Raw genomic sequence first — 27,864 nt, 5'->3', positions numbered from 1 at the left:
TTTTGGTTTGGATTGATTTTCTTGTGGGTATTTTTCCCTTGCATTTCCTAGATAAATTAGACTTATGCAATTGTTCTTTCTGACAGTTTTCCTGTAATCTGTTTCAAGTCTGTTGTCCCATTCTCAGTCAAATCTGAGAGAGTTTCAAACACAGCATGACCCTCTAAATCTGTCAGTGTTCTGGGTAGAGGCCCAAACTTGTGTCCTCTGCAAGGGGAAAAGCAGGCATTTCTCAGCTGCTACCCAATGCTGCTCTTTAGCTGACACACGGCTCTGGCCTGTGGCTTCAGAGGGACAGGGAGGGAGCTGAAGTGGTGAATTTGATGCTCATCATACAAGGCTAGGCTTTGTCATGAGCTGTAATTGCTCATGCACTGCCTGCCTTTATCCAGACTTTGTGCCTCATGGCATGTAGACTTCAGTGTATACTTGTGTTTCAAAAGAAAACATCCTGTCAGAAGTTCCTTCTCTGAGTCTTTAAAATGTAGCTAGTACTTTTAAATCCACTCGGTGACTTCTGCATTGGGCCATTGTAAGATAAATTGTCTCAACAACAAAAGTACTACAGATATCCTTAGTGGAAAAGGGTGATATTTACTTCTGTGCAGGGGCTTATGTGTACCATTTGTAAATTTGATGACTGACGCTGTATTTACACTGCTAAAATGCATTTTCTGGAGGGAGCTCAACACAGAGATGAATTTCATCTAACATGAGAGGAAAAAGGTAACTTGTCAGCCAGATAGGTTATTCTCTGATCTATAAATCAGAGAGAATAACAATGCATACTGTATTCCCGCCTGTTCCCACACACCCCTGCTTGTCATCGCAAGAGCTCTTTAGTGCCCTGAAATACAGCTTGACAATAAAAATTAATTGAAAGTGCACTACAATCATTAACTTTTGGAGCTTCACAGTTTGCCCATCCTTAAATAATGCTGGTTATAAAATCCTGTTTGCACTACAATTCCTTGGCTCTGTGCCACGTAGCATGTAGAGAAATCAGCAATATGTGCAGCAGGGACTTCGCTGGCTATAATGTGAATGCACATAATAGACTTTCTTCTTCAGCTCAGCAGCAGAACACTGACTCAGATCTAGAGACCAGTTATAGTCCCAGTGGTGTTTACTCCGTGTAATTAGCAGTATCAAGTGTGTTGTCTTTTGGGTAGCCTGATTGCTTCCATATGCATGAGCACCTTCTGTGAATGAAGACAGAGCAAGAGGCAGACAGCACTCCACAGCGTTATGGGAAGCACATATGTTTTAAATGCCTTATCTCTACAATTAAGAAGAGTTTAGAAATTGGTCATATAAATCTTGGGAAATGGGGCCAGCAGAGAGAAGAAAAGCCCTTCTTTCCAAGCAAGAACTTTGCCTGGGTAACTACTCAAACCCAGGTGCTGGAGAGGGCGCAGACATCTCCCTGCTTGCTGATGGGAGAACAGCATGAATCAGAAGCTCAGGCATTGCTCGGGGAGGGAGAAGGCTGTTGATGCTGTGTTGGGGCCCGGAGGAAGACAGGGCTGGCATTCGAGGTGGGGCGTGCCTGGGAATGCTGCACAACATTCATCTTAGGGGCAGGTACTTGCTGAAATTCCAATTACTGAGAGAGATGGCTGAGGCAGAGGGAGGCCTTGCCTTTGCCTTGCAAGGAGATGCATTTTTTTTTTTTACCTCAAGCTAGTGTTTCTGACCTGTCCCAAGGTAAAAAAGCAACTTCAGCCTCACTGCAAGGCAAACCAGGCAAGGTCAAGTGGGGGCTGCCGCTGGACTCGCCTACATCAGCAGCAGTTACAGCAGGGTTTAAAAAAGAAAGAAAAACATGAAAAAATCCTTGAGCACAGGAAAGACCAGCCCTAAGGTCTGTTTTGAAAAAAAGAGTATGAAAAAGGGGTCGTTTGGGCTTAAGTATCCCTTGTGCTCCCTCTCCCTTCCACACCCCCAACACTGCCACATGTGTCAGGCTCTCCCACCCCAACCCTCAGGCCTTTGCCCCGTGGCTGGTAGCATGGCTGGAAGCTGCAGGGAAGTGGGGAGGGACAAGGAGAGCCATTTCCATTGCAGCCTGGCTCCTCCTGCTCCGTGCTGTCCTCAGGATCCTCCACAGGGCCCCTCTGCACCCCACCCTTAATGACGGTGTGCCTCCAGGCATGCCTTGCTGATTGGGAAAGGCTCTCCCAAGACATTCCCTCGCACACCTCTTTTTATGGCTGCAGTAGATGCCTGAATAAAAGCCACCTTAAGTAACTGTCTTGGGCTGTGTGCTCCCATGTGCCATCCCAGCATCCCAGGACAGCCACCGCTCCACGCTCTTCTGTGCCTCCCAAATCCTCCCACGTGTGTGTCTGCTTTACCACTTTGCTGACAGGATTTCAGTATCCATTCTGTAGCAAACGACTCAAACTACAACCTGGACTCACCATAGGAGAGTGCGTGGCCAGGATATTACAACTTCTTGGTTGTCACTTTTGCTGCAGCAGATGTGGTAAAGATTAAACCTCAAAACTCACCTTGCAGCACAGAAAATACATCTTTGCAGAGCACCTTTAAATTTGAGCAAGTGCAGCTAGGCTTACTGGCTGTACCAACTTGCATCACCTAATTTCACCTGCCCTTCTCTGCTACCTCTAGGAACTATCAAAAAAGCTCCCCAAGCAAGCTCTTTAATTACTAAATATTCACTATAAAATACTACCAAGCAATATTATATGCAACAAATCCAGAAAAAACATTCTTCTCTACATGTCCTCTTGAAAATATCTCGTACTTTGTGGTTTGCATAGAATTCTGGAAGTTAGTAAAAATAAAAATGTTTTATTGAAAAAGGCAAATGCTGTTCATGGTCAATCACTCATTAAACAGCCTAGCAGTTTGTTCCAATCGTGTCCTCTGACATTAGGAATGAGGATGCTACTATTTTGATAATAACCTATCAAACTGTTTTACAGATAGTCACTGCATTTTAATTTCTTGAAAAGCTCTGAAAAGGTGAAAAATGCATTTGCATCATAGCTGCTGTTGCTTATTCAGAAGGGTATATTATTTTAACCTCAAGATTTGTTTATCTCAGTGAAAAAATACTGCACTAAAAATTAGTTTTGTATATTTTTATCTATCACTGATGACATTATGCATTTATTATTTTCTCAGTGGTTCCTGCCAGGTTTTTTTTCTATTTTTTCTTTTCTCATTTCCAGTTAAACGTCTGCCACTGACAAAAGCACTTCACAGCGTGCAGTCACTGTCATTCGTGGTCACAACAGATGCAGGAAAGCCCAGTGTAATCATTCAAACCAAAAAACTTTTTCAGGCAGTGAAAAAATCTGTGTGCAATCTTGTACCCTTACAAACCTCCCAGCAGGTGTGTAACTCTTCCCTAATGCAGAGGAAAGTTTAAAGATGCTTGAGGTACTGCTACCAGCTTAGTAGTCACAGCACACAGGATAGTGCACACTATTTTAAAGCTTATGTAACTAAAAAATATGTTTTGTGGCCCTTTTGTGTGTAAAATGTTAGGTTAATTAGGAAGTTTGTTCAATTTTAGTAAGTAAAACCACAAATGTACTTCACAGTGAGTACCTAGACCTCTGCTACATGCACATTTACATAGAGAGAAAGAGAGAATATCTGGAAAACCACTGTTTCCTCTGTGATGGAAATAATATACTGTTTATGTGTCATGTTATTTTGAGTAATTATTAATCTATTACTCAGCCAGGTTTGTAAATGTGGTACAGCACTAAACATTTAGGGTGACATTGAAGATTGCGGCCCTGGACTCTGCAGATGTAAGCATATGTGTAACATGTGCTGAAGCACTTACAGGAATGGAGCAGAAATATGTATCAAGCCCAAACTTGAAAACAGGTGGGTTTAAGTTATACAAGGACAAAGAACAGTGAACTAAGACGCTTGTAGCACTCAGAAATTAAATGGCTCTTTTTATTCTGATCTCTACCACCCAAAAAAAGAGCCCCAAAAAAGGGGTTGAGAGAGAAATACATGAAATCTAAGTCATAATTTTAAAACCGAGGTTCTTTTTCACCTCTTTTTTTTTTTTCTTTTCTCTCTTTCTTTTTCTTTTTTTTTAATTCACCAAGGGCTGCCTGTCCAGCATGAGCCCAGGTCCCCAGCCTGGCAGGTGTCTAAAACTGTGGGACAGGAGCACTTCCATGGCACAAACCAGGTCACTCCCGCAGGCTGGGCTCCACAGCAAGGAGCTGGTCGCAGCTGGCATTTTGCAATAACAGAACTGAAGAATGAGTGTATGTCCCAGCAGCTGGGCTCCCCTGTCCCTCCGAGTGTTCCCGCCGCCGTGCCCTCAGGCCCGGCACATCTGCATCCCCGGGGAGCTGCCCCTTGCACGTCCCGGTGTGTCGGGAGCTCCCAAACCCAGCACCTGCTCAGGGACGCGGCCGTACTGGGCCACCCTCCTCTCTCCTTGCCTCGGGCACGGCTCTGTTCCCCGAGGAGAGCCAGGAAAGGCGGAGACAGGATGGCAGCCCCCATCCCGCACCTCGTGAGCCCCAGCCCCATTCCAAACGCCGGCACCCTCAGGGTGGCACCTGCCCCCGGCTTGTCCACACCCCCTTCCCAAACATCAGGGCTCTCCCACGGCCTGGAGAGGCCTCGGCTGCCCCGAGCACAAGGCCTGGGATAAGCGGGCTGGGGGAGGCGGGTGCGATGTGGGGCGAAATCCCTCTCAGCTGCCCGCAGGGAAAGGGAGTGTTCGTCCCAGGGGAGCTGACAGAGCGCCCTCCTCTTACTCACCTGCCTGCCCGGCACTCGGGGAGGCGGGGGGAGGTGTTGCAATTATCTGGGGAAAGGGACGAGCGCCAGGAGCCCGAGAGTGGGACAGGAATGGCGGGGTTACATAAAGGAGGTGGGCGAGAAGGGGAGCGGGGCAGTCAGGTGTGCGCATCCAGGCTGGTCCCGGGGCCAGGGGATGGCGGAAGGGATGCTGGCAGAGGGAGCTCAACACTCGTCCAGGAGGGGCTGGGGAAGCCGAGGGAAGGGGCACAGCCTCACGCTGCAGCTGGTGAGGGTGCAGGCATGGATGCGGGTCGAAAGGGCCGGACAAAGGGCAGGAGCAGCATCGCTGCACGGACAGGCTGGCGAGAGGGAATTCCCTCCTCTCCCGGAGGCCCGCAGTCCCCCCTCCCGCTCCCCGCCTGCTGCTGGGGAAACCTGCGCTGCCGCCGCCTGCTAGGAGACAGCTCGGGGGCTGCGGTGTGCGAGGCTTGCTAAATGGAGGCTCTGCTGCCCTGCTGGTTGCTGCTGTGCTCGGGGAGGGAGGAGGAGAGGGAGAGGGAGGAGGAGGAGGAGGGAGGGAGGGATGTGAAAGTGGGTCAGGAATGTAACTAGACTCTGCCCCCCTTGTTGCAGGCGCAGGCGGCGCTGCCTTAGCGATGGAAAGCAGGCATTTCAGTGTTGATGTTCCCCAGCCCTGGCGGCTGACGGTTACTAGGGGATCCTGAAGGATGTGTTTCCCTGTGACCCTTTGAGAAGAAAAACTTAGTTGCCGCAGTAACCAAGTTTGGCTTGGATGCAATGATGCAGTAAATAGCATAGGTGAGCCTTGCTAAATGGAGGAGGAGGAGGAGGAGGAAGCTGGAACTGCACAGGCTGGACAGCTCTTGCAGTCAGGTCGGGAAATGTTAAAAAAAAATCCCAACGAATTGTATTAGTTAAGTACACGACTTTTACATTTTCTCATGCAATGAAACTCTCAGGATTTGTCACCTATTTGTTGTAAACTACTAAGAAAACAGAGATAGAAGTAAACTGCCTTAGTGGTGTAGCATCAGGTACAGACCTCATCCACAACTGCAGTGGCCCTGAGCAGCCCTTTTCAATGCAAAAAAAATTTGTTTGATGATCTGAATTTTTGAAAGTAAAGGGGTGTGAAAGAAGGTGAAGGCTGGCTCAACACCTTATGTCTTCATCCATTTTCTTTTAAACATTCCTTCTTTAGACTAACAATTTTCAATTTTGTTACTTAGATTAAAAGAGAACCCATCAACCCTGCTTCTAAAGGAAATCTATAAACTACTTTCAAAGTGGAAAGCAAACTAAAATAACAAGCAAATAATTTGAGGGCCCATTATGCCTAATTTCTCCCTATTCCCACCAGTTGTTATCATCTGATTTCTATCTTCCTCTAATAAGAAACACTTTCATTCACAAGAGTAGGAAATCATTTCACAGAGTTGGAATGAAGAACTGAAAGGAATCACAGAACACATGTACTGTGACATATCAATTTATTCTTTAGTTTTCTTCCAGAGTTGTGTCTTTTCTAAAACACTGGTATTCTAAAGAAAGAATGGGTTGCTGTACCATGACTCATTCTGCTCCCAGCCTGAGGACCCACAGAGAACTGAGCTGTCAAGGTTACAGATGCACCAGGAGTGAGGGGACACACGGACTGTCAGAGCAGGCCACACAGCAGATAGGGGTGCATCCAGTCAATGGATGAGTGTATTTGTGTACATTTCATTAAGGGAACAAAAGTCACTGGAGCAAACTGTGCAGCTATTCCTTTTACTCCCTTGAATATTTGTCAAGGCAGTATTGCTGTGGATAAAGATCCCTTTAGCTTATTCCACCTCTGAAAGCTACTCAGTGTTTAAAAGCAGACATGCCCTTTAATTCAAGGACATTCAAGGATGCATAATGAATATTGCTCTTTCTACTTTTTCCATGAGATAATTTTTCGAGTTGATTTCTCCTATAATTTTCTACTAAAAGATGAATTTAATAAAAAAAGATACATGGATATAAGAATATTGTGGTGAAATATAACTAAAATATTGTACCAATACTCCTGTTTTATTAAAAAAAAAAAAAAAAAGAAAAAAAAAAAGTAGAAACTAATAATGGTTTAAGTGCTATGGGCCACAAAGCTTTTCTTTAACAGAACTCAGTGGAGGGCCTGGGTGATACCTTATAGATGAATGTAGCCTATTGACTCCATAAAGAAAAATATTTAGGCAGTCTTCATCCTCAGTTTCAAGATCTATAATGGCTTAGGTATGTCATACTTATTTTTTTGGTGGAAAGTTACTTGGTTTTGTCAACTTTCCTGGCAATGCTGAGCAGTCAGTGGACAATATTTCCTCCCATCTGCTTGCCAGGGCATCTGCCCTTGAGCTGTCTTGCAGATCAGGGCAGGGGGATCCCACAAGTCCCTGTTATTGTCAGTGAAAATGCCAGGTTAGAAACTTTCTCTCTGGGGACTCCCACAGAAAGTTTTGATGGTCCCACCTGTTGCCAGCATATTTTCCCTGTGTGTTGAGGCAACCCAGTGAGCTGGGGAAAATTAAACATGATAGAATAAGCACTCGTGCTACCAACCATTCCTTCCCTTACTGGCAAGGAGGATCTGGTTTTGTTGTTAGTCTGGGGCCCTGTTTATGCCCCTCTGGCCAAGCAAAGGGCAAGCTAAGCCTTATGGAAACACAAAAATCCTCCTGTGCTCTGTGCAGGAGCATGGTGTTTCCTATCTATTCCCCCCGCCCCTTTCTGCAGGGATGTGAGGAAGGAGGTGGGGCCAGAAAGTTGCTGCTTTCTAGTTTTTCTTGGCTCTGGCAAAGGCCTTTTTATTCAAGGGTAAATGACAGGGACCTTGACGCCACTCTAAATCTGCAGGGATGTCTTAGAGCTCCCCAGAAGGACCAGATAATGTGACAAAGCATGAAGCACAGCTTAGGTATAACAGAGAATTTGACCTTAACCTGTGGCTGCTTTAAACAGCATCTCAGACTAGACCTTTATTTCCAAGATTTGGGCATGGGCTTAGTCTGCAGTGAGAGACTGGTGGTTAATGCACAAGTGTGGAAAAAGAAGCATGGGAAAGTTCCAGGTTTGATAGCTACATCCATCTGCCAAAGTATTTTTCCTTTGTTTCTGCTTTAACTTGCTTTGTACACTGGAAAATCAGGAGGGGGGGAAACCCCACTATTTAAATAGGGCTTTTTCTAGCTGTGTTCAGCTGAGTCCCATGGTTATTAGACAGAAAAAAAAAAAAAAAAAAAGTATTAATTTTTACCAAATCATGTTATAGCAAGCTAGTGTGCATATTTTAGTAAAATACTTATTTTCCGAGTAATTTTAGCGTGCCCTGGCTTTTAAAAGCATCATTTCCAAAATAGATAATAATAATATTAAAAAATATTTTCCCTCATTTTGCTTCTACCTAGCAGAGGAACCATTTTGCATCCTACTGAAGTGCCTGTGTGGCTTCAAGGGGAGGATAGAGAGGACCTTATTAAGATAGACTCAAAGATTTGGCCACATGCTATTTTTGAGCTTTAGTTCCTTGGTTAGCATCTTGCTCTTACCGGACTGAATTGCAGAAACTTCTGAGTGAGCAGGATGAAACAATAGCAGCAAAGGTAGGATGCCATACCAAGCTGAATAAGGACCTCGAAGCCCATTACCATTTTAATGATGACATTGTTAAGCAAAGTAGCTTCAAGATTAAATCGTTTACTTAATTAAGAAAAACTAGCTACTTATCGAGTGTTTTACCTCTGGCAACCAAAATACAGCAGTGTTTTCTTTTGGAACTCAGCTCATGTAGTTTCAAAGATGTTTGCAGCTGAAGACTGTCAGTCAGTCGCTGCACTTATGAAACAGGTTTAAAAGCAGACACGGGTAACAGGATGTGACACAGGCGCTCCTCAGCACAGCATCTGACGCATCCCTGTGCTTTTCTAATAACTTTGAAAGAGGCTGCTTAAGTCTGGAATGCAACAGGTCTCCCTGAAGTTTGAATCCAACAAGAGAGGCTTAAGAAAGGTATATCCCCACATGTATCTTATTGGGAATTATTTCAGTGAACTTTTGCTTATCAGTATTGAAAAGATGTGTTAAAACCAGTCGGACAACTTTTTTTTCGTAACACCATGTGCTGGAGGGCCTTGAGAAAACAGTTTTGAAACAATATCAGACCTGAGCTACTGAAATGCTTTGAACAAGAAGAATGTTCATTAAAAATATTTCTCTGGTTTCTGTACTGTCCCAAACAACAAAAGTAAAATATTTTACAATTTATAGCCCCTTTTCCAGTGAGATGCTACAGCAAGAGCTCGAAGATTTGCATCTTGCAAGTAAGAACACGATGGACTTAAAAAGCTTAACCTACTCTGCTTTTTTTCAAAATTTTAGCTGTGAATTTAGTGGATCCTGTTTCAAAACATGCATGTAAAAGCCTTAATTACCCACCCAGCTCCCCTTATCTTAATTCACTGTAAGTCAGCCAACACCCACGGGAGAGGCTCTGCAGTGACTGGACCATGAGAGATGCCGACATTTCGTACTTCACTGGAAACAGTCACTGTGTATAATCCTGCTTTCTCCGAGTTCCTATTAACTAGCACTCCTTGAAGTGAAATTAGGTTTCATTGCCCAAGGCTGTGCTCTTTTCTCTCCCGCAGAAGGGCTGTGCTTCAGGTCACAGGTCTGCGCACGGGTCCTCCCACCCAAGCCCAGGGCACAGTGAGAGCGCCTGCCTGACAGATCAGCTCCTCTGCAGCCACCTGGCAGTGCCTGCACTGCACTGAAGCTCTGAGGAGGGAAGACGTGGATACGGAATTTGCAAAGCACACCAGCTTCCTGATTCCTCGTTTTCCAGCCAAAGATTTCTCAGTACTTCTCAGCACCTCATTTTCGGATGTGTAGCAAAGCGTTTCAGGTTAGAATAGGTTATTCAGCACCTCTGAAAAGTAGTGTCATTGTATGCAGCTTGCTCTGAAAAAAAATGGGGCTGAGTGCCACAAAACACAAAACCAAAAAAAAAAAAAAAAAATTAGAGGAAATTGTAGATGTCATTTTGCAGGAGATATTTCCTGACACAAAAGCAGATGCAAACGAATCATGCTAGAGTGAGAGGGACTGGGTTTGAAGCATACCAGCTAAGACTAAACATGAAATTCACCTAGAGAGTAAGAGCCTTCCAGCTGGTCAGCAGCAGAACAATTTAAGAAAAATCAGGATTTTGAGAGAAATGTATTACAAAAATGTAGGGCCCAACTCTAGAAATGTTCACTGGAGATGCTACCCAGCAGAGAATGATAAAGGAAGAATCACCTTTACATCTAGGGCTGTTTTGAAGAGCTGCCATTGATGGAGGTTCCTCATAGGCATTCCTGGGAGCTGTGTCTGTGTCTGTTTTAGTTACTAGGAAATAGATGGTGGATCCTGCTATTGGCAGGACCTTTTACACATCCATCTTGGTATTTTCTTTGAAGTCTTGGGTAATCACAAACAAGAGTCTCTGTAGAGATGATTTCTGCAACACAGGAAACACCTGTACTCTCCTCAAATTATTTCTCCATGTGACAAATGCACACCAGCTCTGCTGTGTCACAAGGTCTTTTCACCCTAAAAGTTAAGGCCAGGAGTGAGCCACACAAAAAAAGCACTGGATAAGACAAAATCCTTCCCCTAAACCTTTCTTTCTTTTGCCTCCTACTCTGTCTTCTCTGTTTTTTCCCCCTGCATTATTCAACCCACAGCTTGCCTTCCTAGAAGCATCAGTCCATCGTTCCCTATATTTATTTTTGTGTCTGTTCCTGAATTATCAAGGACCAGCAGATTTTTTTTTTCCTACCAATGTGTGTAGAGCAGAGGTCCAGACACGGGCTGGTTTGCATTCAGAAGCTGTAAAAGTAGGAGTGTACCAGTCAGTGATGTGATTTCTGCAATTTCTAAACATTTCTCTTCAAACATGGTTATACAGCTCACACCTCTCCTCCGTGATTAATTGGAGCCTACTCTATTTCATGCACTGAAATGCACACTTTTGATACAAGCAGGCCCAGAGCTAGGAGAGGTAGCTCCTGTTCCTGGCATTTCTACATCATGCTGATTCGCTGCCCTCTCACTGCCTCAGCTCCTTCAGCTGTGCAATGGCATTCCCAAAACTGTCTGTTCTATAAAGTGAGTTAAGATTCTTGATGAAGAATCTGGGATTAAATCAGACAGCCAGAGCTGTTGCAGAAGTATTACATATGAGTATTGCTGCATGGAGCATTCTCCAACACCTTATTAGTACACACAAAGCAGCAAGAGTTTATTCAAGGTTAGCATCTTCTACTCTTAAGCTTGGCTAGGGTAGAATAATATCTTAGATAAGAAAATACTTGTGCAGCGTGATATCATTAGTGTGGTCTGCTTCAGATCTTGTCATGATCCTGGCAGAAATGTTTGCAATAAGGAAAAAAAAAATGCTCTTTCTCTTTTAACCAGATATTAACCTCAAGACAGTCTGTACTTACAAAGTGGTAATAAATGTTGTACAAAGAGCATCTCTTCCTTTGTTCTCTGAAATCAGGATGGTTTCTAGTAATTTAAGTGTTCCTATTTTATTGCTAAGTGCTACTCTATATCTCTTAATATTGTACAGAAAACTGATAGCAGGTGAATTACACAGTTTTGGAATTCCTTACAGTTATTTCTGTAACTTTATCTTTTCTTGGAGCAGGCCTCAGAAATTAGTCTTGTAGGATGTAGCAAATGTTGGGTAATTCAGGAACAGTTTTATAAGCCCTTAGACCTGTTAGTTACACTGCCTTATTTTCTTGTTGTTGAATATGCCTAGCAAGACACTGAAGGGTTTTTTTATGAGAAACACAAAGAAACTTGGAATTAAAATCCTCCCAATTAAAAAAAAAAAAATAGTAATTCATTGCACTGAATCATGTAAACAATTTTGATACTAGAGGCACTGCTCTTTAATCTGATATCTGAATTTATTAATGGATATTTTCAGTTTCGTTTTTAAAAGCAACTGAAATGCACATGCAGATTTAGGTTCTGGATAGGGGAGGAAAGTAATTACATTGCATCTTCACTCTTCTCCAACTCATCCCCTAAAACATAATTTTCCACCAAAGCAGGAGTGCAAAGTGCACAACAGTTGCACGTGTTGTACATTTTACTAATCTGAAGCTGAACCTTTTCATCTTACACCATTTTACCTCTAGGTCCTGTCTGGGTCAGACAAAGGGTTTTCCAAAGAATGCCCCAAGAAGCACAGTGCAGGTGATATTATAATTCTGTATATTCCTACAATGGACCAGTGTGTTTGCGTCATGGGATCGAGAATTTTGCTTTGGAGAGTTAATGGTAATGCAAATGATAAATAAAATGCTGAAATGGAAAGTAGACCCCAAAGAATGGAAAGCGCTGTAATAAATCAACATTTATATTTCTAACTGCAGGTGCTGTGAGGTCTGCAGGAAGGCCATATGGACGAGACACAGCCAGCAGGCAGCAGGCAGCATCATCACTTGGAGCAGATTCACCAGAATCCTGCAAAGTCGCAAGCACAGAGCTATTCAATGCTTTGGTTAATAACTCATGGAGACTTCTGATATTCAGAAGCATTTGGCAAACATCTAGTATTACTGGACTGTTTAAAGGTGTTTGCAGGTCACATTTGCAAGGGGATGTCTGTTACACAATATTATTAACACCTCTCTTTGCTGTTATCTGCACATTAACCCTTTCCCACTGTACCAGGAAAATATCCTGTTGTTAGATAGCTGACTCCATCCTCTAATTTTTCATGCACACAGGCTATAGGAGAATACCTCTTTAGGATGTCATTTTGTCATTGTGTGTACAAATAATTACTGGTGTTTGATAATCAAAGAAAACCTTACTGAACATATAATATTTCAAATTATCTATATAAACACCTCTTTACTTACATCACTCTTCTTTAAAGTTCAACATATTTCTTCATTATATTATTTGTATTCCTGAAAGCCATTTCTTTTGTGTTCAGAGCAGTCTTCCTATCTCCCCTTAATCACAGTGGTACCCACCACTTTTCCCACCTACTTAGAATTCATTGGGAAGAACCTAACTAGTTTCCTTAGTAATAGTTTTCCAAGTCCTTCAACATGCTGCAGCATATTTTACAAACTGTAGTGGCTTCTAAATGAATATTTCTCATCAAGTTTCACTTTTAAACTAATCCCAAGATGCAGGGAAATATTTCCATTCATTTTCATCCTATTTTCATCAGAGATCACACAACTGGTTGTATTCATCATGCTATTAATTTTTAAAATGGGATGACTGTAGTTTGGCATTTAATTTGTACTCACATGCTTAAGTTTCAGAGTTGCTCAGCAGCCATAAAAGCAATGAATGTGCTGAAAATCAGGCTATGTAGGTGCCTAGAAAATACAAAATCAAATATTTGATTAAGGACATCCTAATTAGAAGAAAAAAAATAACCTTTTAAAAAAATTTCTTGAATATGGGTGAAGTATTGGTTCCTAGCAGAAACAGAGCATATGAGTTAATGGATCTCATGCTCATTCAGAAGTGGCAGATCTGATATGCATATTTATACTATATTTGGCAAATATAGTGATTTTTTCATTTAAAACTAAGATGTAATTACTAATCCAACAGTCTGATTTCACATGTTTGTTTCACTTTTAAAATTCTAAAGAATGTAGTATTATGTTCTATAAAATTTGGGGACAAAGAGCTGGCATTGGGAAATGTGAAATGATGTATTTTACTGACTCTGAAAGCTTAGTTTAGGCCCTCCTATGTGAGAAGTTCCCTCTTCTCACATAGCCCTGGGAGGATGGTATGGCATTCCAAAGCCTTTGGGATGCTAAAATAATCATGCATTAACCCTACAAACATACTTGTGCTTTGATGTTCTCACCACTTAGCTGCTAGCCGAATAATTACAATTCACTTGTGATCAACTTTCTTATGATAAGAGTGATAGCAATGATAAAGAGGGTGAAGAAGTTGCAAGACACTTCACGTGTGTTTTCAGTTCATATGAAGAGAGGACATCAATTCATAGGAATTGATATGGAGCACACCATGCAATTAAAGCTTTTGGTCCCCATTTCATTGCTGGAGGGAAGTGGAGTTTGTGCTCGGTGGTGGGGAGCAGCCACAGGAACTGGTTGTGGCTCTCTGGCTGAGATAAGTTTATGCTGTTCCCTTTGGCAAATCATTGTCTTATAAATTCCTCAATGCTTTGTTCAAAGTGCAGCTGTCTTTCAATAATAACTTATTTCTGTATAATTCCAGTTTAGTGGTTTTTATTACATATGCTGCTAACATTTTCACACGAGTATCCCAGCTGTACAGCAGCCCTCTTGCAGTCAGCACTAGCCCAAAATCATGCCAGGAACTGTCTGTATTAATTTCCATGCTACCAAACTTTTGTATACTGAACTATAATACACCACTCCCATCTTACTTTCTCTTCATTCCACTGTTGTCCTAGCTCTCCAAAACTCACCACTTTTATGCCAATTTAACCTCAATTTACTACCACAAGATTTTGCTGTTGTTCCTATTTACATGCAACATACATGTTGTTTCTATTTTATCCATGTACCAAGTTTTGCAACAGCTCTCAGTTTCCAGATAGGAAATCTGAGCCTGTTCATTCTTTTCCAGTGTGCTTGGGTAATGTGGTGTTCATCATAGAACAGGATGAATGATACCAGCTCTACTGAATCACCACATTCAAGCTAGTGCAAGGAATATTTCCTCTCTTTTGCAGTGTCAGTAAACTGGAGTCTACACCAGGAACATCATCAGTGGATCTGCCTTTGAGATTATCCCAAAAAACTGTATGGACTGTGGTGATTTCTGTCCATTGGAATGGAGCAATGGAAAAACATCAGGCTGGAATTTACTGATTTAGTCTGTGCCTAACTCAGAACAACAGACTAGTATCTTCTGAGGTGAATCACTCCCATTTACAGCAGAAACCACAGTTCTGAATCTCAAGTCACACAGGAGAATATCGACTACGCAGCTCTTTATACCTGTAGCAAAACTCTCTAAATACCAGATAAAAATAAACAGGAAACAAAAGCAATCTTACTTTTCAGTCAGAACACTCATGCAGCTTTCTAGCCTTATTTAGCACGTGTGTATGGTGTGTAGAGGGATAAGCAACTGTGGAGAGAATTAGTGTCCTTCAACAGAAGGTCCTCATTTTTACATGAGGACCACTGCTCTGAAGACTCTAAGATGAATTCATCACATTCATTTTAATGTGTTTTCTATATCAGGCTTTTCATCCAAATCTCAAGAGGTAAGAATACAGTGCTCCCATCCACTGTGCCACTGGCCACCTTAGCAGTGTTCTCCTCAGCCTCTTGGATTATCTGTGGTATAACTCTTATTCTAGTGACATTAGGCTCTACCCCCAGGACTCTTCTTGGGGGTTTTTTGGTTTTTTTTTTTTTATTGGTTTCTTTGCATTTAATAATTTTAAAAATCATTTTGCTGAATTATTCAGGCAGCTCATTTGCACTCTAAGAATTATCTTCAGCCACTTCTGAAAGGGAAAGGACATGGAAGAAAAACAGCATAATGAAACAAGCTCAGAAGGTGTATATGATATGAGCATGTAAGATTGTTCGGGAAATGATTAGAGAAAATCTTATTTGCAGTTGCCATTTAATCCAAATTTATAGCTCAGATTATTTCTCTGCTGAGTTCAGAGACCCACAGCAGTCTATTACCAGTTCACAAGAAGTTGCAGGAAAAACTTAGCATGAGTGTGAGGATTTCAGGATATTTTCACAGACATTAATCCCAAGAGATTTAATCCTTTGCTGTAAACACTGACTGCAAGCTGAAAATTGGGAGTTTAAACATCTTCTGCTCTTTCCAGTGACTTTGAGTTCTTTTCAGGAAGAGGCTGATGTCTGTGCCCTGTTCTTAGAAATCATTTGTTTAAAGAGTTGAGATTTCCATACAGTGAATCATTTCAGGCAACAGCTCTCTTGCATTCATTTTGATAATAGGGGTTTAGGGTTTTTTTCCTTTTCAAGTTTCAGTTCAGTTAGAGCAAAATAATTGAAAACAAAAACAAAAATAAAAAAAAAAAACCTCCAAAAACAAAAACCAAAACAAAACAAAAAGTTATCTATCTACCAAACCTTTCCTTCCTACATGCTCATTAAGAGAAGCTTCACCTTCTTTTTATTGCACAGAAGGAAAGAAGATTATGGAGCATATTATCTGTCATTTAAGTTGAAGACAGCAATGCAGAAAAATTTATTGAGAATAATTTCTTGTCAAGAATCCTTTATTTAAAAACAAGTGATTGCTGAATGATAAATAAAGGTAAAAGGACTTAAATGCTCTTACCCACATTGCCCTAAATTAATTAATTAATTGCCCTCACTTTGCAATTACTGAGTTTTCTTTTTGTAGAAGCAAATACTTTCCTGTATGAAAGCTTCAGAAGTTATCTAAAATATGTCTGTATCTTACACCCCTCTGGTCTAAACAGCTATCTTCCTCTGCCAGGAAAAGCCTTGTGCTGACAGTTTTTGCTGTGGTTGTGGAAGTCACATCAGTAGAAGAATTCCTTTTACCTCTCTTCATCATGCATCCATTATGGACAATCTGTTAATAGAGCATGGCTGTTCTGACAAGCAGAGAGCTCTCCTGGTGCAGTTACAGCCCTGTACACTGCAGCAGAGGTATAACTACCCCCAGCACCATTTTCAACAGCAAGACTCTGCTTTTGCCAGCATGGCTTATCTTATCATTGTCCAAATGACACAAGCTGTGCTGGTGAAAGTTTGGTTCTGACTGTGGAACTCTGCACATTTGCTGCTTTTGGTAGCACAGCTGGGTTCTAAGCTCCATTGCAAACCATATCCCTTTGCACATCTGCCTGCAGAACTTTATGGCATAGACCTGACCCAGTGCAGTTTTGCTTCTGATTTGAGGAGGTGCAAAGCACAATTTAATAGGTACAAAAACATAATGACTCTTTTCTCACTCATTTACCTGAGCCCCACCATTTTCTTCTGCCTCCTCCTTGATTCTTTGCCTACTGCATCCATTGGGCATTTTTTCCTGGGAATTTGGTTCCTCTCTTCCCCAAATCCTGTCATTGCAGCCTCCCCCAAGTTGTATTAATCTCTGCCCTTGAAAGTTGTCCTGCTTTTTCCTTCCCTGCAGGGTAACTGTTTCCTTGCCTACTTTCTTCATGACTGCTGCCTCACTTCCTATTTCTTCACTTCTGTGCTGCTTGCTGGCCCTCTCTGCTGCTTTGTGGGTGCATCTCAAAGCACTGCCTACCATCTTCTCCCTGGAACGGGGGTTTCCTTCTTCCCCATCCCCTTTTCTATCTGCACCCTGTAAGCTATAATTAGCTGTGGCCCAAAGTTAAGAAAATGAAAATGCAGGAACACCCTAACAGCAAAATCAGCAAGGGTACAGCTCAAGCTCCCCACAGAAACTGCTGAATCCCCCATAACTGAGAATACTTAAAGCTAAACGGAGAGAGTACTGAAAAGTGTACTGCACAGAGAATTACTGTGGCAGCCTCAGAGAATGGAGAGTAGGAGTTTCTTATCTCTAATGTATGATACCAAAAGATAGTAAGTGATGCTTCTACTGGGTATTGCCACCTTCCTTTAGCTGCCACTGTCTCCTCCGTTTGAACGACTGAAGTCAATGTTAACATAAGCATTTATCTAGTTTAAGCATAACTGCTGAAACATAAGCATTTATTTTGATTGTGAGAGGTTTCAGAATCCACTCTCCCTAGCAAATGAGACGCAAGGAAACACACAGCTGGCTTACTACTTGCCTTCAGGAGGGAAAATAATCACATTTAAGCTAACAATCAATTAGGTGTGAGAGGCTGGGTGGTCAGTAAGAATGAAACATGTTAGTACCAAATCACAAACTGGGCATTAAACATTGACTTCTTTTTGCACACCTGTGGTTTTTTGGTTTTTTTTTTTTTTTTTTTGCATTGCCAGGCAACAAAAGTTTCTGGGCAACAATGCAGAGTTTTAAAACAAGTGAAAGTACTGCAGTGGGTGGTTTTGCTCCCTCCCTTCACTGACACACTTGCACATGGATTATACAGCTTGTTTCTGAGGCTCCACATTAGTGATCACAGAATTGCTTGAGAATGTAAATGTCAAACATCTACCCACTAGTTTTTTCATGCTATGTTTTCAAACAGTCTGTTGAGGAAGAAGTAGGCTGTACTCCTCCAAAATTTTATAAATAATTCAATATGCAGGAGGGAATCTTAGTTTCATTCATTTAAAACATGCTATTTTTAATACTCCTCTTTAAAGAATTTTTGTTACTAAAACTGTAATAACACTCTTGTGCCTCTGTTGTTTGTTTTGGTTATAAGGCTGAAAGATATGTCAGCTGATTATCCTTTTAGCCATTCTCTACAGTTACGACTGTATATCCTGAAAGAATAAGTTTAGGCTGGAGAACTTTCCCTGAAAGGGTCTAGAAACACTGGTTATTGCTACAGTAGTTTAGGTGAATAGTTTATGCTACTTTTTACCTTCTGAAAATTAGAGCTGGGGAAAGGGACTAGTTCATCAAGCTGGTCCAGTTGCAGCAGCAGGGCTGCTCTGCATTGCATCCATCTGCAGGAGACTCCCACAGTGAAAAGAGAGAAGGAGATGGGACCAGCAATTATTGCAGCCAGAAACTTCAAGCAGTCCTGCAATATGTCCTACAGGCTGTGATCTGTGCGGGGGGGGGGGAAAGTGGTGTGGGTTTCAGAAACACTATCTTCATATTTCCATATGAATCCTTAGCCAAGAGGTAGTCTTGGCTGGCTAGGTGAGCCAGTTCAGGGACTGCTTTGCACTGCTGAAATGTTTCAGAGCAAACAGGGAGCGAATAATCACACATAGTCTTTTGCTGTTTGTTATCCCTAACACAGTCTGCTGAGAAGAGACACCCAGCAGAGCAGATGGCTTCATGCCTGGAGAATTACACCGGGATTTTGGGGGAAATACTGGTTTTAATTCCAGCTCTGCCACTGCCAGCCTGTTGGGATGGGAGGAAAAGTGCTTAGGCATGCTGGGATACATCAGCTTTTCTTTCACTCTGAAAAGTCTCATGTTAAGATAAGTTGGGACTAAAGCTTTGGCCTAGCTCATCCAAAGCTGCCCTTGAATACAGTGAGTGGGGTTGATGGAGGAGCAAGTTCCACCACTCCCTTGTTCCCCAGCTGCCCAGTTTCCAGAGGCGGTAGCTGAGCATAGTGGTACATCACATTTCCCTGCATGGGGAAAATGGGAATGCTGAAGGATACTCTGTCTTCAGACAAATGCTCTGAGACAGTTTGCAGCTCATGTATTATGCTCTTCTGTGCAGTTTTCCAGTGCACAAATTCAGCAAGTTTTCCAAGCAATTTATAGGAAATATATTTAATTGAACTTTCCCCATTTTGTTTTGTATAATTACCCGACCTCTATGGTGGTCACATTTGTCAGTTCTGCATTAGTTCTTGACGGGTTTTTGACCCAAGAATCCTGTGTCTTGGAAAAAAAAAAAAAAAAACCTCTAAACAAAAAAATCCTCAACCCATAAGACGATTCAGCAATGGCATGTTTGTTCATTTAAAGAAATAACTGGCTGAAACATAAAGGAAATTCAAACATTTCTTTTGGTCTTAGGTTATATAAAGACTTATTTCTCAAATCCCTCAGGGCTGCATTCTCTGATCCTTCAAGCAGGCTTTCCCCTGCCTTAGTATGTCAGCCAAGTTCTCCCTCTTGGCACAAGTGAGGACATCAGGAAAAGGATGGCAGCACCAGGACTCCGGATGCTAAGCAGCGCAAGCTCAGGCAGGGCATGGGGCCTCAAATGCCTCTGACATCCTCTGTGGCTGGACAGCCACACCAGGCTGAGGGAGCTGGGGCTTGGCAGCTGCCCTCACCCAGCACTCCTGAGGTGTTGTAAAGTCAGGGCCCAGTCCTGCCTCTTAGCATATAAAATGTGTCTTAGCATATAAAATGGTTAGTCAGAGAACTTCTTTGCTCCACACTGCTTTTGCTGAAAGGGACGTGTAAATTTGCAAGAAATTACAGTAACTTCTAAAGACTGTGATCTAAACCACAGAATGTTGATAATGTCTCATAAGATGGGGGCAAAAAAATCTCTAGCTAACCTTTAACTTATCTCTTAACACTAATATCAGCTTTAGTCTCTGTGCTCTAAGACATCCTCAGGTTGTGGCCTTCATGTAAGCTATACATCCTGTTTTTCTCCTCTCCTTGAATACCTTTAATCAGCATCTCTGATATTTAAATTGTGGGTGGGGGCAGAGTTGTCCTTTTCTTGGGACAACAGCAGGTGGCTTTTGTCACCAATATTGCTGTGTCACCCAGTGGTGTCAATGAATCTGGTAACACAAAAAACATCTTCACAAAACTATTGTTTTTATTTCTACTATTGTTCATTGTATTAGCCTCATTCTGAAGGACCAGAGAGGTGTGTGAGTTACACAGAAGCTAGAGAAAATCTTCTTGCCCCTGAGTGTGTTTACAGTCATGTGGGTATTCATGTCCCAATATCCAGAAAATATGAATAATCCTAGGGAAACTAAAAACCAACTTTTTACTTGTCATAAAGTGGTCAGAGGAGATGGGATAACCACAGTGATGCAAATGGTGAAAAGTGCAGAATGAAGAGGATAGCTGTATCATATAAGTCATGTAGTACCATTTTGGGAGAGTCATTCATAACAGTGGGGTTTATTAGACAGAAATTACCTCTACCTTCTCTTTCTCTATAATAAGTAATAGAAAAAAGGAACCATTTGCTCAAAACTTCACATTCAGTACTAGATCACAGTGGTGTTTTACCTCTCTGATACATTATAAAAGTTCAAATGACAGAAGGCTGAAAAACTGAATTATTTCATTTCTCTTGCCCACCAACAGCCCAGAATGATTAATTCCTTAACTGTTAAATGACGTATCACGTTTTACTATTTCATAAACCCTAGTAGTTAATGGGGCTTTTAAGTTATTACATAACTTTTTTTTCATCACTGGGTTTTTGTTGGTTTTTATTTTTAATTTTCAGTATTAATGTAACACAGTATGTACTGGTTCATGCTGCATTCCATCTTACAGAAAGAATAGGGATAAGTGCTACAAAAAATTATCAGCATATTTTCTCCAAAGACTAAAATCATGATTTTTTTCCAATATGAGTTTTACATGTCCACTTTTTCAGAGCAGATTTCAGATGCTGAATTGAGAAAACTTGTTTTTCCATTCAATCTATTCCATATATCTGCTTGCTAAACTTCCCACATCGAAGGGCTCTTAAGCACCTCCAAGGTTAAAAAATACATTGAGGATGGCAATCTTCATGTGGAGGTAGTCCAAAATGCCTCCAAGACTATTCTAGAAATATTAGGCAGAGGTCAGTGACACATGCATTGCTAACCTCCAAATAGGATTACCTATACAGAAATTTTCACCAGTTTCAGCTGCAGCCATTTGTGTAAATAAATGGCTGTGCAAACCAGGCCCAGTCTCTGTGAGTTTGTATGTGTGTGCCATGAAGGTTTAAATCACAGCAGTCTTCCAATGTAAATAGAATGTTTCAAGGGCTGAGCCTGAGATGGATAAACTGCTCAGGTTTTTGATTAATTGGATGCCTGACAGCAAAAGATACTGAAGATGCAAGCTGGCTGTAAAGCTGCTGAACTTACCAGCAGTTCTGCCACTGCAGGTTGGCAGGTACAATGGGGACAGAGATGAAAAGGTTAAAGACACTTTGCTATCAGTTTATTTTTAATGGTTTCCCTCTTTTTTTTTTTTTTTTTTTAATAAGAACCTTAGAACAATGAGAATGGGCTTTCTCTCATGTTTGTTGCTAATATTGTGGGGTAAACTATGATAGTGCTCCTCTGTCAGTCATCAACTCCACTTGGGTAGTACTGCACAGTACTCAGTACAGAGCACAAGTGGCAAAAATTGAGCCCGCAGAAACCACCACATCACACGCACGTCAAAGCTGCAGTTTCACATTCTGAATATACGTGTGCTACCTTTCGGTTTTGCAGTTGTGGCATTTCAAACTCCCAGTTCACCAGACCTGCGCATGTTTTACTTGCGAGTCCAGAAGGGATGAGGTTTATTACTGATATGAATCACAGCTCATGGCTTTGAGAAAGGATCTGTATATTCCTGACTTGTATGCCCTTATCCAGTATTTGAAAAAATGGTGCAAATGAAGTTAATCATGACATCTTACATGTAATATTCTGCGAAAATAGTTGAGGGCTCACTGCCACATAGCTGGAATTTCACCTTGTTTTCCAGGTGAATCCCTTTTCAATCAGGAGATAGGATACCATGTAGGCTGGCACAAGCCTTCTGCCTAGAGGCCATGATTTGATTTCTTTAAAAAACAGACCAGGACTGCAGGTTCCACCTCACCAATAACAGCCTTAAAAGGCCTAGTTTTAGTAGCTCTAGATATAGTGTAAATAACCATTTCCTTAAAGGTAAATTGGTTCCTCCTATACTCATTAGGCACTCCTCGGAAGCAGTGTTGGTTTACTTTTCTTTTTTTCCTATCGAGCTTTCAGGATGGAGTATTGCCAGGTATTTTGTTTTTATGTAGCGTTATTATTTATCACACAACTCTAAACCGGTACTGGTTTTACGGTGAAATCCTCACCACTCCGAACACCACTCCATCACTTGTTAAGTCTCCTACACCTCTGAACTTCCACTGCAGGGAAAGTGACGGGAAGGATGGCGCATACGGAGCCGGGCAGCGTAACTACCTGTACGTGCGAGCGGCCTCATCTTGCCTTTGATTAGGCACAGCATTTGCACCTCCTGTTCCTGTGCTGATGTTCACGGTCCTATTACATTTAACGTGTCCTTTAGGTCTGGATGGATGACTGAGCCCTGCGGGGATCCAAATCGCGCAAGGACGAAAAGTTTCTGAGGAACCAAACACAACCAGAAGGTGACTCCTGCCCGCGGAGCACGGGCTGCGCTGCTTGCGGCCGCTGTACCTGCTGAGGCACCGGGCTGGGAGGCGCAGGAGGATGCACAGACATTTCCACGGCAGCGGAGAGCCTTGGTGAATTCCTTAGAGCCGGCGGCGCGGCACCGCCACCGGCGGCTCCGGATGCGCTCCAGCCCCGACCCGGGCGAGCGGCCGGCCGCCGGGGGACACGCACGCCGGGCCGGGAGCGCGGCCGGCCAGGCCCGCCCGGGAGAGCCCCGCGGGCGCGGCCGCCGGAGCAGCGGGAGGGCGCGGGGCGCCGCGTGGCACCTGGCCGCCCCCCCGCTCCCCCCGCGCCTGCCCCGGGCATCCCGCTGCTGCGCTGCCGGGCGGAGAAGGGAGGGACGGAGGAAGGGTGGGGGGGGAAAAGTTGTGCTCACTCCTCTCCTTGGAGGCGCCCCTCCCTCCCCGCGACGAGGGCGAGTTAGAGATGCTATTTGCAACAGGCTGCTGCTGCCGCGGTAGCGCGTCCCCGGGAGAGGAGCCGGAGCGACACGTGATGTGTCTCCTTATCAGGGTGCGCGGGGCAGCGCGGGGGCGGGCAGGGGGCGGGGGCGCCCGCGGAGCGCGGCGCGGCGGGGTCCCTAACCGTGCCCATCTCTCCCCTCCAGGGAGGCGCGGAGGACGGGAAGTTAGCGCGGAGTTGATGAACTTTGCACATCCACAGAAACGCCATTTTGATTCCTTTTTCCGGAACAAGTTTGCGGCTCCCTCCCGTGCGCGCTCCCCCCGGCGCGCCCCCGCGCCCCCCCGGCGGCCCATCCTCCCGGCATGTCGCGGCGCAAGCAGCCCAGCCCCAGCAAAGTCCGGCGTAAGTACCGCGGGGCTGCCCGGCCGCCGAGCTCCCTCACAAAGGGCAGGAGCGTGCCTTAACTCTGGAGGGATCTATTTCTTTATTTTTTTTTTCCCTTCTTTTTCTTTTCTTTTTCTTAAGGGAGGGCAGGAAGAAAGATGAGGAAAAATAAACTTCTGGGAGGGGGCAGGCGCGGGCGTGAGGACGTTGCAGCGTGTCGGCGTGCGACTTATTTAAAAAATGAAATGCTTCTTAGAGGGGGGAAAAAAGTTTCCTTTAAAAAAAAGAAGGAGGAAAAAAGTTTGGCTGGCAGCGGTGGAGATGATGATGAGTTCGTGCAGCCTCCCTCTTCCCTTCCCCCGCTCCTCCCTCTCCTCTCCTCCCTCCGCGGCTCCTGGTTTTTTTTTTTTTTTTTTTTTTTCCCTTCCCTGTTGCAGACTTTCTACCAACCAGCGGCACCAGCCGCGGCGTTTTGCCTTCAGGACCTGATGCTCATCCATATTAAACCGTCTGAGCTCAGGAATCCGGCCAGATCATCCCCCCCCTCCTGCTGCAAAGTTTATTTTTAACCAGCCACCGCCACAATTTGGATGGGGCTGCGAGGAAGCAACATCTTCTAGCCCGGCTCGCCCCCGTCTCCCGAGCTTGCCTTTTAACTTTTCCTTCAGGCTTATTTTCCTGCCGGCGGTGGCGGCGGGTCCCGCGGCGGCCCCTGCCCGCTGTTCCCGGCTGGGAGGGCCGCGCCGGTGCTGGGAAGTTGGGATGAAGGCGCCCCTTCTCCGCAGGTAGAGCCGGCTTGCGCCGCGCATCTCTCCGCTGACTTTCCGCTCCCCCGGCAGGGCCGGACGGTCGCGCCTGCCTTTCCTCGGCACCCTGGTACCTCTCCCCTCTCTTCTGTACCCCTCTTCCTTACTTTATTTGATTTTTTTCGCCTTTCCTCCACTTTCTCCACCCGCCCCCCCCCCCCCCCCGTCTTCCTCCCCCCCGTCCCGGTAGGGACGTGCGTGTCCTTTCCCCTCCCGGCCTGCGCGGCGGGGGCGCGGGGGAGCCGTGCCCGGGGAGGGCGGGGGGCGCTGCCCTCCATGGGTCCCCCCCGTCCCGCTGCCTTTGTGCGGTGCCAGGAACACATCCCTGCGCGGCGGGGCCAGCGGCGGGCAGGGACGCCTGGGCGGCGTCACCACTACAGGAAGGAGCCGGGCAGCATCCGAAGCTGAGGAGGGGTGTCCGGGCCCTCGCCCCCATTCTGCCCCATCTTGCCGGGGGGTGGGGGAAGCGGCGAGGCAGAGGTGACCCCCCTCCCGTAGTGGCGGTGATTGAGGTGAAAACAAAGTTTGGGGCGGCGCGGCTGCCGCCCCCCCGGCGCGGTGCCCGGTGCGGATGGGAGCCGGCCGAGCCCCGTCTCTGGGCGACTGCGCTCCCTCCCCATCGCCGTTGCTACGGGCCGGACACCCCCGGCGGCGCCGCGGGGGCCGCGCTGAGGATGCGAGGCAGCTCCTCCTGCCCAGTTCGTAACACACGGGCTCGGCATCCCCCCCGCCCCATCCGCCCGGGGTGAGGGGGCGCGGGGGTCGCGGGCCGGGCCGGGCCGGGCCGGGCCGGGAGCGGGGCGCGCCGAGATGCTGCAACTTTTTTTTTTTTTCAGCAGAGGAGGGAGGGCGGTGGATTGAACTTTGTCATGTCGCAGATAAGTTTCCTTTGGCTTCTTCTCCCTGCACTTCTCCCCCGCCTCCCTCCGCACGCACGCTTGGGGGTTTTTTTTCTTTTTTTTCTTCTTTCGTTTTTTAATAATTTTCCCCGTTTCACTTCTCGGCTCCGATATCTTCTCCTCCTCGGCATCCTCGCGGGGTTGCGCAGAAGGAGGAGAGCGCTTCTCCTGGCTCAGCACATTTCCCTGCCCGGGCCGCTGTGCTCGGCTGCGCACCCCGCGGAGGCCCGGGCGCCTCCGTGCCCCGCCGCCCTCCCACGGCCGCGCCGCGGTGTCCGGCCCGCAGCTGATGCTCTGGTCCTGCTCGCCGAGGAGCCCGCATCCTGCCCGGGAGCCACTGGGCTGATTGCTGCAGGGAAGGCGGGGGGCATACCAACCATTCAGTTTTAATCCCAACTCCCTCTTTCGCCTGTTTTCTCTTGGAGATAAGATCAAGTGTATTTACTTATTTGAGAAAGTAAACATCTAGTTCAGTGTGATTTGGGGGCAGTGGTCTAGGAGAGACAGCCAATGCAGTGGATGTTTCCTACCATTCCAACATCCAGCCCCATGGCTTGGAAAAGAAATCGCTTATTAACAACAGGAGCAGTTGCTAAATAACGCCGTGTTGTCACTCCTACAGTGCACAGTAGACAGCTGTTATGATGGCTGAAGTTTTTTCGTTGAGGTCGGTCGTTTTGACACAAGCGCTGAGTTTTGTTACCGCAGTTCCTGTTTTCCACAGGGTCAGCGTGCGTGAAAGGGATGCAGTGACTCAGGGTCAGGCCAGCCATATTTGTTTTAGGTTTTAATTTTCTCTTTGAAGACTTAAGGGTATATAGTCTTTTCTTGGTGGGCCTGCATAATGCCGATTAGCCTTAACCGGAGTTGGGTACATCCAGGAAAGAATAGGCCCTTTTGTTTGTTAGAATCCCAGGAACAGCATGAATCCATCATCCAATCAATCAGAGTACCAGGGCTCTCCCTCACCTGCCGGCGGGGACGCATCCAGCCTCTCATGCTGCAGGGCAGCTGTTCCCGACCGAGTGTGGCCTCTTTTGCTCCCTCACCTTCCTCCTCCTGGCACCCGTATTTGGAACTGCATTCATATCATGTAGCTGGAAACATATCATCCTTTAAGTGCAATCGAGTAAACTTTTATTCTCTTATCCTTTCACAGACAGCTTCTAGTTGTCAAATTTTTGTTTGGTCATCAGAACTGACTATTTATGTAGCCACTCTTCTTACATATTTCATTTGAGAACTAACAATGCTAAAGAATATATATATATATATATATATATTTGGCTTAAATAGCAGAGTGTTGACTGTTTTTCTGGAGTTTTAGGGTTTTTTGTTGTTTTGTTTTTTTCCCATCTGGATCTGGGTATTAGAAGCTTCACTTGAAGATTTCAGTGTAATGAAGCAAATTATTCTGACTTAGCTCACCCAGGTTGTGATCCCATTCTTAACTCTTTACAGTATTAAGGGACCCTCTGACAAAATGGCTTTTCTTTTTGATTGAGGATTGGGAAGTAACTTCAAGTTTCAAAATTCAAAAAACTGAATCTCTTCATTACCTGTCAGTAGTATGTGTGATCTCTTTTGGTACCAAAGATAAGTGCAGTGTTTCCCAAAGTGTACAAACATTGACCTGTGTAGTGCTTTCCTCACTCCTTAAGGATATTATCACTTTGCCTATGTTGAAGTAACACTACAGTCATAACTGTAGCTTGACTTTAGTCTGTGAAACTTTCTTCTTAAACAGAAATAGTTTGAATTGCTCTCAGTTGGATTGGATTTCTCATTTAAAGAAAAACTGGTGATGCACTTACACTGTATAGATTAAAAACATATAGATAAATCCCTTTGGTTATATTCATTATCCCTTGTAAAAGTAGGTGGTGCTTAGAAGGTCATAGGATAAGTGTTGCTAAGCAGCTAAACAGAAGGATGCTAAAATTAACCTGAGTGTTTTTGAAAAGGATTCACTTTTTAAGTGTCAATAATTTTTTAATTGACTTAAAATATACCTTTTGCTAGTAAGACATCTGAAAAAATACACCTAGATGCATAAGTAAAACTTTCCTGGGGTCTGTGTCAAATGTTCAAATTATTTACATACAGGAGTAATTCTACCCTCCCCCAGTACACCTAAATTTTACTAACATCAGGCCCTCGATCTGTGCCCTTTGCAAATGTCCCTCCAGGGTTATCTGTTGCTCCAGGAGCATCTGATGTATGTTGGATAGCAGCCTGTAGGGACAGTCTTGGGAAAAAAGAAACTGCAGAAGTTCCCCAGGAGAAGGCAGAAAACAAGTAAATCCTGTTAGTCTGAAATCTATGCATGTGTGGAAAAAGCCCCTTTTAACTTTTTGATGAATGATGCCTAAGTTTGGAAATCTCTGTTTTAGGTGTACACTCTTAAAACATGTGAAATCATGTCTTCCTCTTTCAGCACGATAAAGGTTGTTTTGAAATGAGTGTATTGTTGGACCGTGTTACCAGACCAGTTTGTGACTGCTGCCTTGTTGATGTGGTAGCT

General features: G+C 44.4%; 1 protein-coding gene and 1 long non-coding RNA gene across 8 annotated transcripts in view; one reads left to right on the top strand and one right to left on the bottom strand.

Annotated features, from left to right (window-relative positions):
• Window positions 1-6,616: 6,616 nt before the first annotated feature.
• Window positions 6,617-11,010, bottom strand: LOC127059237 (uncharacterized). Its single transcript, XR_007776871.1, has 2 exons — window positions 10,096-11,010; window positions 6,617-9,772 (listed from the first exon to the last, which is right to left on the bottom strand). It is a non-coding gene; the product is annotated as an uncharacterized LOC127059237 (long non-coding RNA).
• A 12,232-nt stretch (window positions 11,011-23,242) lies between these two features.
• The window catches only part of RREB1 (ras responsive element binding protein 1), a 121,959-nt gene continuing 117,337 nt past the window's right edge, over window positions 23,243-27,864 (top strand). For 2 of the 7 annotated variants that reach the window (XM_050971403.1, XM_050971401.1), the window contains exon 1: window positions 24,054-24,420. Coding sequence is in view for 2 of the 7 variants with exons in the window: in XM_050971399.1 (XP_050827356.1) it covers window positions 23,614-23,653 (40 nt within the window). In the remaining 5 variants the exon portion in view is untranslated. The other 5 variants (XM_050971399.1, XM_050971402.1, XM_050971405.1 and 2 more) reach the window with 5 other exon arrangements.

This window comes from Serinus canaria, chromosome 2 (assembly GCF_022539315.1).
Source record: "Serinus canaria isolate serCan28SL12 chromosome 2, serCan2020, whole genome shotgun sequence".
NCBI classification, from domain to species: domain Eukaryota; kingdom Metazoa; phylum Chordata; class Aves; order Passeriformes; family Fringillidae; genus Serinus; species Serinus canaria.
Note: the sequence above shows the minus strand (reverse complement) of the source record. Positions and strands in the feature narration are given on the sequence as shown.